At 49.8% G+C, this 13,361-nt stretch overlaps 1 protein-coding gene across 1 annotated transcript in view; it reads left to right on the forward strand.

Annotated features, from left to right (window-relative positions):
* The first annotated feature begins 4,026 nt into the window (after nucleotides 1-4,026).
* Nucleotides 4,027-13,361, forward strand: part of SPATA13 (spermatogenesis associated 13) — a 56,258-nt gene continuing 46,923 nt past the window's right edge. The window contains exon 1 of the mRNA XM_068984362.1: nucleotides 4,027-5,469. Coding sequence (XP_068840463.1) covers nucleotides 4,027-5,469 — 1,443 coding nt within the window. The remainder of the gene's footprint in view (nucleotides 5,470-13,361) is intronic.

A 13,361-nucleotide genomic window follows, 5' to 3' on the forward strand; every position in this document is an offset into this window, starting at 1 on the left:
GTTGTTGGTACAGATATTAGTAAGGCAGGATGACGCATATAAAATTCATGTCCATATAAACTTGAATAATTGTGCAAATCACAGTTCTTACTCCCAAAGAGTTAAGCAGTCTTGTTCTGAAGGCAGCCACATGAACCTGTTAAAATGATAAATATAAATATATAGCATTAGGATACACTTTGGTAAAGCCATCTGGTGAGCTGCCTGGGCTTCCCGGGTGGCTCAGTGGTAAAGAACCTGCCTGCCAATGTAGTAGGCGAGCCTGGTGGGCTGCAGTCCATGGGGTCACAAAGAGTTAGACACGACTAAGCAACTGAACAGCAACTGGAACCCACAGAGTAAGGGGTTTAATCCACCTTAGGAAATTAGCAATGGCTTCTCAAAGGTGACACCTGCAGATACTCTTAAAGCGTTAGACCAAGGAAGGTTTAGGCTTTTCTAAAGCTGCTTTTACCGAGTTTCCACTATAACATCGAGCCATCCTTCCAGCCATATTGTTCTCCTTAAGGTAGGGTCAGCTGTCTTCTTGGTTTGCAAAGAACTTTACGGTTTCACCTCAGAGAGTTCCACAGCCTGGAGGACCCCCATCTGTGGGCCAACAGACAGCCTCCTATACCTGTGCTAGACCCCCCCTAGAACGGGCCGTTGCCATGGCACCACCTGCAGTTTACCATGGGTCCTGCTCACCTCCCACAGGCCAGCAGAGATACACACCGTCCGCATCTCTTATTTTGTAGATGGTGCTGAAGCACGGATGACAGAAATGGCTTTACTTAAGATTCAGGCCACAGTTTAGACCTAGACCTGGCCCCTAGTGCTCCATGGAACATTCTCAAACCACCCAACATGACCCTGCACGCCCTGAGCCCTTAGGATCAGCTTCTCCCATGGGTCCTTGGTTACAGAAGGTCTCGTAGCGCCCTCTGGTGGTGGTGTCAAGACACTGTCTTCATCCAGCCAGATTACAAGGGGGGATACTGTCTGCTCTTCCGCAGCTCATAACAGGACCTTTATTATTACCTACTGTGCGGTCAGTGCCTATGACTGGACATGGAAGTAGGCATAAGCTGTCTGCTTCATTTCAAGATTGTGAGAAGCAGCAACAGCCACAATGCCTGTCCCTCCCAGAGTAGGTGAGGATGGGCGGGTGATGCTGGCTGTTAGGTTCATTCTGCGGCTGGTGGTAGATTTTGTATCCAACTTTGGTGCCAGGGTGAGTCGGGATGTTGCTGATACGGTTGATTCAGATGCAGCCCCTGGCTCTTCAGGCCCCTTACCTCTCTGTTTGAACAGTAGACCTCAGAAGGCATCTTCTGATGAAGGGAGCTGGTTAAGTGGACCTCAGAGAGGCTTCCAGGTCTACATCTGTGGAGCCTCCCTGGTCCCAGATGGAATCAACCCTTTAACTATGATTCTCCCTGGGAATCTGCCTCAGTGGGCACAAGCCAGGGGCAAAGGAAGACGAACCTGTCAGAATCTGGAGTGGAGGAACAGAGGAGATCTCTGCATGAGGTCGGATTTTTTTCTGCACATGAAAGGGTTTTGCCAGATTGGGACCCGACCTCAAGGTCTGTATACACCTTGCTCCTTCTCTTCTACCTTTAACGTTGTCTTCAGAATATTTTTGGAACCCTGGACTATACGGTCCATGGAATTCTCCAGGCCAGAATACTGGAGTGGGTAGCTTTTCCCTTCTCCAGGGGATCTTTCCAACCCAGGGCTTGAACCCAGGTTTCCCACATTGTAGGCAGATTATTTACCAACTGAGTCACAAGGGAAGTCCCTCAGACTATCCATTTTGACTTGTGTCATGAAGACTTCCAGCACCTGACTTAAGTCAGAGTTATCTCACTGTGGACAATGACTGCAACCATAAAATCAAGACGCTTCCTCCTTGGAAGAAAAGTTATGACAAACCAAGACAGCATATTAAAAAGCAGACACATCACTTTGCTGACAAAGGCTCATATAGTCAAGGCTATGGTTTTTTCAGTGGTCATATACAGATGTGAGAGCTGGACCATAAAGAAAGCTGAGCGCCGAAGAAGATGCTTTTGAACTGTGGTGTTGGAGAAGACTCTTGAGAGTCTCTTGGACTGCAAGGAAATCCAGCCAGTCCATCCTAGAGATCAGTCCTGAATATTCATTGGAAGGACTGATGCTGAAGCTGAAACTCCAACACTTTGGCCACCTGATGTGAAGAACCGACTCATTGGAAAAGACCCTGATGCTGGGAAAGATTGAGGGTGGGAAGAGAAGGGGACGACAGAGGATGAGGTGGTTGGATGGCATCACCATCTCAAAGGACATGAGTTTGAGTAAGCTCTGGGAGGTGGTGAAGGACAGGGAAGCCTGGCATGCAGCAGTCTATGAGGTTGCAAGGAGTTGGACACGACTGAGCGACTGAACAACAGCAATAATTGGCAGACCATTCTCGGATCTCAGGGCTGGCTCTTGGATGGGCAAGCTTTGGGCCTGGGCTGTGACAGAATGTGAGGGAGGTGCTTAGGATTGTCAGCACCTCTTAAATCATCCTGGAGAGAGAGCCACTTCCTTCTGCACTGGCTGCCACTGGCTCTGTCACAGGAGTAAGCTCCAGGAGATGGTGAAGGACAGGGAAGCCTGGGTGCTGCAGTCCATGGGGTCGCCAAGAGTCAGACACAACTGAGCGACTGAACGATGTCATGAAGCATTGAGCTTGGAGTCGGACGCCTGTGTTCAAATCCTACCTTGAAGCAGTGGAGAAGAGCATAGCCTTTGGAGTGGGAGAGCTGTGGGACCCTCAGGTGACCTCCTTAACCTGCCCAGGTGCCCATCTGATGGTGCATAAAACAGGGATAGTCCTGCTGACCTCATAGGCTTGCCAGTGCCATCTTGTTTCTGAAGCGCCTCGCACTGGGGTCTGACAGGCACGCACCTGGTAAACGATGATGAGCACCCTCCCTGATTCCATCTCTGATCCTTCACTGAGAGCAGGGGAGCCATTCTCCCTCGCTGGGAAGGCCGGGCTGGCCTGATGGGCAGAGGCCATTGAACTGCATGTTCACTGCGGGGAGAGCACAGACACTGTGCGGTGGGCATCTGGCCCAAGGGAGGAAGGACAAACGTGCGCTATTGGTTTGATGTGAATTTGTGTCCGGATTTCTCATAGTTCAGTACTACCCTCAACTCTCTGGACTCCCCCAGCCAATTAGCATCTTTGGTCCGAGGCCCCTCTAATGTGGTTTCCTTCCCAGAGCCTGACCTCAGGTCAAGTCAGCTTGGTCCCTCCTGCTCTGGTGGCCCCTGGGGTGTTTTGCATCTTTGTCATTAGAGTTTGGGGTATTTTGTAGACAATAGGCAGCTCATTGTCTTGACATCACAACTCCTTGCTTGAGGCCTCCTGTGTACTAAACACTCGCCTCCTATGAGCTGTGTTAAATTGAACCTGGTTCAAGTTTCCCTGTGATATTTTGGAATATTGTTGGAGTGTGTGTGTGTGTGTGTGTGTGTGTGTGTGAGAGAGAGAGAGAGAATTGATGATGTCTTCTATTTCGAATAACAAGAAGACACAATCTAGAACTACGCCTTGGCTTTTTCATTCTAGCAGTTTTTCAAAAGTTTTCTTGAAACAAGTGCTGGTGGATTTCAGAGTTTACCATCATAAGGAATGCACAACCCATAGGCAAAATTTGCATTCTTCCCTTTTCATTTATGAATTAGGAAAAAATAACATTTTATTAATAGTAATTGAATAGTAATTGCAAATGATTTTTATGTGATCAGCAGGCCTGGTTTTCTGTTAGCAACTCGTAAACAAAATAGCAAAGCCTCCACTGATGAAGGTTTTTCTTGGCATGACGGGCCTAACTCCCTGCTTTGTTTCCGCTGCAGGCGGTGACTGCGGAGCCCAATGTGCACGGCGGGCGGGAAGGCCAGGCCGGAGGCCCCCAGGAAGAAGGCCTGCGCGTGGGGCCGGGGGACATCGAGGCGCGCGTGGGTCTGAGCCGCGCTGACCTGCGCCCGCGGGCCCCCGGCCCCGAGAACATGACCACGGCGCAGAACGGCCACGGGCGCGGAGCTGCGGTCCCTGGTTCCATCTCTGATCCCAAGGACTCCGGCATGGGGACCCACCCGGCGTGCCGCAACGGCGGCTGCAGCGGCGGCGGCGCAGGCGCTCGGGAGGCGCGGCTCAGCCCGGCCCGCATCCTGCGTCTCTTCTCTGCCGGCCCGGGCAGGACGCGCGCCGACCGCGAGCGGCCCCGGCCCGCCGGCCTCGTGGGCAGCTCGTCCACGTGGAACGCCCTGGCCTCCTTTCGGAAAATGGGCTCTTTCAAAAAACTGAAGTCCTCTGTCCTCCAGGGGATTCAGAACCGGGAGGGGTGGGATATGGCGAAGGAGGGAAACTTGGACCGCGATCTGGGCAAGTCCGTCCCCAACGGCGCGGCGGCGGGGGCCCCGGCGGGCAAGTGTGCCCCAGGGCCCGGCTTCGCCTCCGACGGCTCGGACCCCGAGGAACCGGACGACGGCTTCGCGCGTAGTGCCCTCCGGTCGCGGAGCCTCCGTCGCGCCTACGGCCTAGGGCGCATCCGCCTCGACCCGGAGCCCCCCGGGCCGGTGGCGTGCGAGGCGCCGGAGCCCCCAGCACGCGAGCCCGAGCGGAATGGTGTCTGCCGGCGCAGCAAGAGCACCGACAGCCTGACCTTCCTCGGGAAGAGCTCCTTCCGAAGGAAGTCTGCCTCGCACTTGGCCGAGCTGCGGGGCGCGCGAGAGGGCCGGGTGCCCCGCAGGACGCTGAGCGGCTCGTCCGCCGACTCTGACGGCTCGGGCGGGGGCCCCACGAGGCCCAGGCGCTGGAGGAGCCCGCTGCGGGTGCCGGACCTGGCTCGCGTGCTCCGGCTCGCGGGGGGTGGCACGGCCGGCCGGACTGGGGACCCCGGGAGCGCAGCGCCCGGGCCGCGGCCGCTCAGCCGGCTGCACGATGACTACTCCCGCCGCGCGGCTGCCGGCCCCGAGGGGTGCGGACGGGGGCGTGCGGAGCCCCGAGACCCGGGCCTGGTGGGTGCAGGCGGACCGCCCAGGGCAGCGGTCCCAGGAGGTGCCGCTCCTCGCGCCCAGGGCTCTCCGTCCAGCCCATCGGCCCGGGAGATGTCGGACAGAGACTCCGATGAACCAGGACCTGGTGACCGGTTTCCCTCCGAGCCTGAGCATCCTCTTGGGCCTCTGAGGCCCACCACGCCCAAGCCCCCCAGCCCTCGGAGCCCCGATGCAGCAAGTGCCAAGTGTCCCAGCAGTGTCAGCGCGCTGTCCCTGAGCTCAGCAGACAGCGAGGAAAGGGCCGAGGGGCCCGCCCAGAGGGAGCAAGGTCTCGGGTCCTCCCAGGAGGCCGTGCCAGCCGCCTGTGACCAGGGCAGGGAGGACAGCGGCTCCAGGAGCCACGCTCAACCCAGCCTTGGAGGGGCGTCTGGTCCAGAAGACAAGATAGAAGAGGTAAGGATCCTTGGTGGCCTGCCAAGCATAACGGGTGCCTGTCAGCGCCACCCTCCTGCCACTGAGATGGGCACAGGTGGTCCCTTCACCTTCCTGGAGACAGCGCGCCAAGCTGTGTTGCCCTCAGGAGTCTTCTTGTTAGGTTGCTGTTTCTCAGGTTAAGAAGTGATCTCTCTCTTTGTTGTGAAATGTACCACTATTCTGTGAAGCTCCTGGAGGTGGCATTTATACCACACAGTTCCTCCAGGAGAGATGAGCCCAGCTCTGAGCTAGATTTGGGAGAAAAGTTGAAGGCATCTCTCTCCTACCCCATGCAGCTAATAGGGGCTCTCAAAATTCTAATCTTTGAGACGTTATTATGACTTTCCTTCTCCTTCTGCTTTAAACTGTTTCCATGCCCTTTCCAACAGAGTTCGTGTGAATGAGATTCTTTGTTAAGGGACCATTGCATGTTCGAAGTCGACTTCATTTCCTAAGAGTGAATTAGAAATGTATATTGTTATACCTGTCAACCCTGAGTGATGATAGCTCAGAGAAGTTTTTGATGGTTATTATACTTATTTTTAGAGTAGAACACAAGCATCTCATGAATCAAATTCACTAATAACTGTCAAGGCTCCGAGAGCAATGTTCTTTTCATTTCCTGTCAAGGATCCAGCCTTACTGTGTAATTTCTACTCTATAAATGCATTCCGTAACGTTCCTTTACAGAGCTGAGAGCAGAGGAGATGCATGCTTGTGTCTGTATTGCAGAGGATTCTTCCCATAAGCTCCTAGACTGTGTGGTTTTTGTTGAGTTGCTCAGTTGTGTCCAACTCTTTGCGACCCCATAGACTGTAGCCCACCAGGCTCCTCTGTTCATGGGATTCTCCAGGCAGAAATACTAGAATGGGCTGACATTTCCTTCTCCAAAGGGTCTTCCCCATCCAGGAATTGAACTTGTGCCTCCTGTATTAGCAGGCGGATTCTTTACCACTGAGCCACCAAGGAAGCCAGACTGTATCACAGGTATAAATTGTGCCAGCAGTGGTTCCTTCCCATTGGCCCCCAGAGAGGACCTCAGTTTTGCCTTCATGCCTGCAAGAGAGCGTGATGATGCAGCAAATTCGGAAGCCAGGGCAGCCTCTGAACTGTTTTGTAACCTCTGCATTGTAGGGAGCCTTAGAAAGGGGGCCTACCACAGATCACTTTCGGGAGATCTAAGTCCACCTCACAGGTCCCTGGGTAGCCAGAGAGTGAGACTGCCTCACTTTTTCTAGATCCAGGCTTGCATGGAGACCTCGGGGCCAATCTGTCTTCCAGAGGTCCTGTTTGTTGATGACCACTTGCTCATTTGCATATTCCTAAAAGGAGTCCGTGTAGCAGTTGTGAGGGAATGGGGCTCAGTGCCAGCCAAGGGGAGAGTCCTGCCTCTGCGATGGGTTGCGTTATCCATCGAGGCCTGAGCCAGTCTGGGCTTCACTTCTGCCTGGATGATGAGATGACCAGTAATTCCTTACACCAAGCACCCCGTTCTGCCATACTGATAGTTTAGGACACCCCCTTCCTCCTCAAAAGAGGGATTTGCTGTGGTCAAGAGGGTTCTTTGTGTTAAAGGCGGGGACTTCATTTTCTGTTTAACAAAATTAATAATAATTTTTTAAAAGCCATTAAAGTATTTTATTCTTGAGCACATATTAATTAAATATATTCAGGAGTTTCTGACTTATTTACTTCCCAGGGTAATTTTTGACCATTAGACAATTTCACATTTATATTTGCTGTTCTTAGTTTATGGCACTTAGTTTCTACCCACAAGGGATCACTGAAGAGAGAAAGCAGGACACAAGTAGTTAATAGTGTAGGCATGTTGATAATACTACAGATTTTCTTTAAGATGTTTATTACATTTTTAGGTTGCATTCATTTCTGCAAAATTCTCATGTAACACGTCAAGCTTCCTCTTATATGTGCTTGTTAAAGTAAATGACAAACAGAGAAAAGACTGATTTTGCCCAATTTACGTTGTGTATGCTGGTAATCTTCAGCATATCTTCTCTGTTACTTGCAGAGAAGTACTTGTAAAATATAACATGAAACCTTCTCTTTTATTTTGTCATTTGGAAGCAAAGTACAAGCAAAATGAAGCAAACAAAACAAACCAGAAAGCACCTTGCTTTAAAATGCAGCAATTCTAATCTTTCTAGGTTAGAAGCAGTATTTGTCAATCTTATATGGCCACAATAAAACTAAGTATCAGCCTTTACTATATTTTAATGTACACTGTGTTATTTTCTTAGTTTATTGATAGTATGGTTCCACTTGTGGGCTTCCCAGGTGGAGCTAGTAGTAGTCAGTCAAGAACCCGCCTGCCAATGCAGGAGACACAAGAGATGTGGGTTCAATCCCTGGGTCCAGAAGATCCCCTGGAGGAGGGTATGGCAACCCACTCTAGTATTCTTGCCTGGAGAATCCCACAGACAGTGGAGCCTGGAGGGCCACAGTCCGTGGGGTCACCAAGAGTTGGACATGACTGAGCAACTTAGTACGTACGTAGTATGTATGATTCCACTTACATGTTTAAAGCTAGCTTGAGCTATGGTTATTGTTGAATTTTAAAAGATTGAAAGCTGTGCATTTTATGATATTTAAAATGCTTATCATGCAGTTTTAAATAAAGGGGAATAACTTTTTAACTTAGAATCATTTAGAAGTAAAAGTGACAATCTTCGAAAAACTGCGCACAGTGGAACAGGACTGTATTCCAAAACCACCTCCATAGCGTTGTACTCCTGCCACCTAGTGGTAAACGTAACAACGATGACCTGGGAATGAAACTGAAATTGTTACTTGGTTGAAAAATGCAGTTGAGCGTTTATACCCATTCTCTTATAAGGGAACAGGCACAGGGTGTAGTGTGGCTGCTGGTGTCCCTGCAGAGTCACCCAGTAGCTCACTGGCTGAATTTGGGGCCCTGTCCTTGGTCCTGCAGAAAGGATGCCCTACTTCCAGGTGGTGCTGAGTATGCCACAGGTGAACTCTTTCAAGTGATGAGAATCCATTGTAACTCCTTTACAGGAGCTTCAGACTTTTAGTTTGCCATTTGAAAGATGCCCAGCATTGGGCAGACCCTTAAACACCTTAAGGGTAGAGCACAGGAGAGCTCCCTCTATCTTGGAGGTCTGTAAGAACCGAGGAAATTATGTGGCAAACGCTTGGCCCAGTGCTTCCCAGTGGCCGTTGCGGTCTGCTGTTCACTCTCCTTTTGTGATTTCTCCATCCTAGATTGACCTGACTCCTTCAGACAGGGGCCAGGTAAGGTCAGTGTTTTCTAGAACTGATTTTGACACCCACCGTGTTACACCCTTATGGATCAAATTGCCAACTCCCCATCAGGTTCCGGACACTCAGATGTAGCTCTGAGGAACAGTGGGCAATGTCGGGGAGACGATCGATGACCCAAGATGTATCTAAGTCATAGTAGAATACGCCGAGTGAATTAAACCCCATAACAGGGGTAAAACCGTGATGCTGAGGGATTTCACAAGGGTTGTAGTTCTTACCCATGCACCAAATCCAGGCAGGCTTAATAGGGGTGATCAAATCTGGTTTGAAGAAGGTGAGATTTCTGCTGGTAGTTACGGAGTGGAAGTGGAGCGGTTCAGCGGTCAGAGGCACAGACGTTTTTTGTGATTTCACAGAACAGGACACAACAGTTTGATTTGGTGTCGGGGAACCATCCTGGTCAAGCTGAAATCATTAGGTTCAGACTGTGGATTCTTGGATTCCACATAAAGGATCTGTATGTTACTTGATAAGCATTGAGGGGTCAGAGATGTCTTTGAATAGAGAAGGGCCAAGCTCAGAACTGTGTGTTTGAGAAGTTAATCCACTGTCTCTAAAAAAGAGAACTGGGGAGAAAGATGACCAGAGAGAAAGCTATTGGAATTTATTGCTGCAGAGATCTCGGAGGTAACAGGGCTCTGAAGTGTTGGGAGGAGATCCAGGACACGAGGAAGGACAGAGAGTGAAACAACAGACGCAACAACAAAGACCCAGCGTGGCCAAAAATAACTAAACACATAAATATTCTTTAAAAAGATACCACAGCGCCTGAAATATACTCATAGTACCTTAAGATTGCTTAGCTTGATATCTTTATTATTAATATCATTAGCATATATTGTTTTATATTTTAAACATATGGTTTAATATTAGTATCATTAGCATATAGCATTTATGTTATATGTATTATACATTAGAAATAAAATTTTGTTTTATTTTGTCATATTATTTACCATATAATTAAAACTATAGTATTATTTATTATTGATATTATTACTACTAATAACAAAGCATGAATGTTAGCTGTTATCGATTCATTGTTAGTTAAAATTGCCGCCTTCAGTCAGGCTCCTCAGTACAGACCAGTTAAACTCTGCAAATCACTTTCCACCTTCCAGCCAGAGTTTCTCTGAGTCTGCAATGGGCCCAGCCAGGATGCACAGTAAGGGCACAGACCCAGGATGCACAGTAAGGGCCCAGCCAGCATGCACAGTAAGGGCACAGAGCCTCAGCTGGAGCTTGTGCCTTGGAGCTGTGACCTGGACCTGGAACAGGGCCCACAGGGGAATAGCTCAGGCATTGAGGGTAGACACCTGCTGTCTCCATCAGACTTGTCGCGGTCCAGATGTCCTGTAGGTTAGGTTTGGGCGTTTCTCTTCCAGCTCTGTCGAGCTAATCCCTGGTTCAGGAAGGAGAGGCATTAACTCCTGAAAGAGTTAAACATGACTTGTAACCCTGGTGTTTCCAATGGACTCTGTTATCAGCTGGACATGAACCTCTGTAGAGTACAAATGCCAGTTCCCAGAAATGGCTTTAAAACCTTTCAAGCCAGAAGGAATGGTGGTATAAAGCATTTGGTCTAAAATATGTTGACCTTCAATGGCTACTCCCCCTTGGAGGGGTGGGGGTAGCGGCTGGAATTTTACCAGCTCACATTGGAACTCTAAAAATGTCATTGACTCATCCAACTAAAAGTATGCATAGCAACCTCTGTTTATCTGATTTGTTCAGTTAATAAAGGTCCTTCTCAGCTGCCCTCTCAAGGTCAGCATTTAGGGTTTGCTTCAGATGCTGGATAAACTGAGGCCTGGAGAGGGTACCGTCCCCTCCCAAGCCCCGTGGCTGGGCCTGGAGCTGGGCCTCCAGGGGGACCGGAGCCTGGGGAGCCTCTGCTGGGACCCGCATACAAACACATTCTGACCATTTCTGGTTTCCCAGTCTTTGGTGCAATCCTTTCATCTTCCTTATCTGTAAAACAGAATTTAAAGTATCCACTGTATAGCTTTTAGGATTAAATGAGATGGGATCAGTGAAGGCCAGTTTTGAGATGCTGGCGTCATCGCCATCTGCACGCTTCCTCACCGTTTTCTCTTGTCCAGCATCCTTGCCACGGAGTGTAGACCAGCATCCTTGCCACGGAGTGTGGACCACCTCCTACCTCCGCGGGTCCTTGCCCAGAGCCGAGTCCTTCCTCTTGATTTTCTGGGTGGAGTTGGCAGCTTGGGGTGGGCTGGGCCACTCACTGAGGACCTTCATTCCGTCCCTCTCCTGGCAGTTTGGGTGTCATCACTCTATGGCACAGGAGAGGAAGCTGTGTGGACAGTGGTGGGCCTGTGGCTCAGAGGGCAGAGCCCTGCCGTGTCCGGAAGGTCAGAGCCTTGGGTGGGGTGGGCGGCCCTTGGACACAGTGTGTGACTGATCCACTCCCTGATATACGACACAAATGTATCATATGTTTACTTACAGCACGGTTCCACTGCACATCTGGATTTGTTCTTTCTGAGGCATAAATTATTCATCTGAAATACTGATACTGCAATTTTTGAATTAAGCACACTGGAGATCTTTTGCAGCATCCACGTTAGATTCTCTGGAAACACCAGGTGCTGCTCCTGGTCATGCCTTCCCTCCCGTGGTCCCTGTACCCACAGCCCCAGACTCTTAACCAGGGTGTTCTTGATGAACAGCAATCTCATCAGGTTCAGGGTTTACTTGGCCAGTCAAATGCATTGGATGGACTCTTGTTCCTTTAAAGGAGGGATCACAGATCTAGTCGTCATCAGTGAGAGTTGCCGAAAAGAAAGAATCCCGGGAAAGTCGTGTCCTTCTTTTTCAGACACCACCCCCCCGCCCCCACCCCCCAGTTCTTTTTATAAAGTCATGTCTGGATGTAGGGTGAGAACTGCTTCCTTGACACCAAGAACTGCTCACTTATTTGCTCCTTTATCCCCATTCATCCCTCAACCGTTCATGAAAGTTTCTAACTACTGATTTCCCAGGCTGCAGACTTTGGGGATGTGATGATAGCATCAGATCATTTGGAAAGAATGTAAGTAGCTGCTTTCATGAGACACCCAGATAAACAAATCAAGCCTATAAAAATATAGCAGTGGTTTTAACAGAGCCACAGAAAACAGAACTTAGAGCCCAGGGGAATTTATGAGGTTTTCTTGCAGGAAGTGATACTTCAATTGAATGTTGAAGGATGAAATTTTCAGGTGGATGGGGGCAAAAAGGTATAGTGGAGGGAGCAGCCGTTCTCTCATTTCCAATTGCATCAGATAACGAGTGGCAAACAGTGAGTTGTTCGGTGCGGCTGGTGAAGCTGGAGCTGGAAAGGCACATCAGATAAGGTTTTGAACCGCCAGCCATGATCTGATGTGTGTCTTAGTGAGAGTCTTAGGAGTCTTAGCCGCGCTCCTCTTAGGATGGAGAGTGGATTAGAGACACGGAAGAGAGTTACTGCCTCTACAAGAGCCGTGAACAGATTCCCTCTGAGACTGAATGTTGGCAGAACGTAGTAGTCATGTGGGTGGAGGTGGCTGGAGGTGGCTGGAGAGGGAAGGGGAGGAGTTAGGGGTGCCTGAGATCTCCTCGGCTGAAACACAGACGCAGGCATGTTTATGAAGGTGCTGTTCTGTGTTCTAATCCAGAAAACCTTGGTTTCCTGGATTCTACAGGCATTCGGGGCTGTTGAGTGGCATACTGTGGCTTGAAGTGCACTGATGCTGGGAACACAGACACCATCCTTCATCATCCTCCCCAGAGAGTAAGCCGAGCCCTGCCTCCCTGCCTGCTTCCCTGCATCCTGATTCCTCTCCTTCTCTGTAGAGGAGCTCAGATGTCATCAACAAGGTCTCCTGTCCAAGAAGGTTTAGACAATAGGCTTCTGTCATATTCAGCTCTAAAACACGGTTCTTGATTTTGGAACATTTCTGTTGTTCAGTCACATCCAGCTCTTTATTGTTCATGTTGTTGTTGTTGTTGTTTAGTCGCTCAGTTGTGTCCAACTCTTTGTGACCCCATGGACTGCAGCACACCAGGCTTCCCTGGAGTTTGCTCAGACTCACGTCCATTGAGTCAATGATGCCATCCAACCATCTCATCCTTTTCTCCTCCAGCCCTCCATCTTTCCCAGCATCAGGGCCTTTTCCAGTGAGTCAGCTCTTGCACTGTGCTGCTGTTGATTCTGAGATGGTAGGACAGTCTTAGGGGGGCCGGGGGCGGGGGGAGGTGTTAAGTCCCCCAGATGGAATTCCTCTGAATGATTATTATGAAGGCAGGGGAGGGGAGACCTCAAGAGTCCAGATTTTTCGTAGTTATCAGTAAGGGTCTTTTTATGCTCAGAGAACTGTGTGATCAGTAGTAAATTGTGTCCACGTGAACGTTAATATTTGCATTTTTAATGAATTGCCTATTCTGCCCATCAAACAAGTTACAAAGGCCATAGGCTCACAGACTCTTTTCAGCACATTTAATCATCAGTTTTACACCTGTCAGGACAACTGAAGTCTGTAACACCAGCGCTGCACTCTCCAGGGAGACAGCAAGCATTAATTGCTCATGAG

This window comes from Capricornis sumatraensis, chromosome 12, assembly GCF_032405125.1.
Source record: "Capricornis sumatraensis isolate serow.1 chromosome 12, serow.2, whole genome shotgun sequence".
Taxonomy (NCBI): domain Eukaryota; kingdom Metazoa; phylum Chordata; class Mammalia; order Artiodactyla; family Bovidae; genus Capricornis; species Capricornis sumatraensis.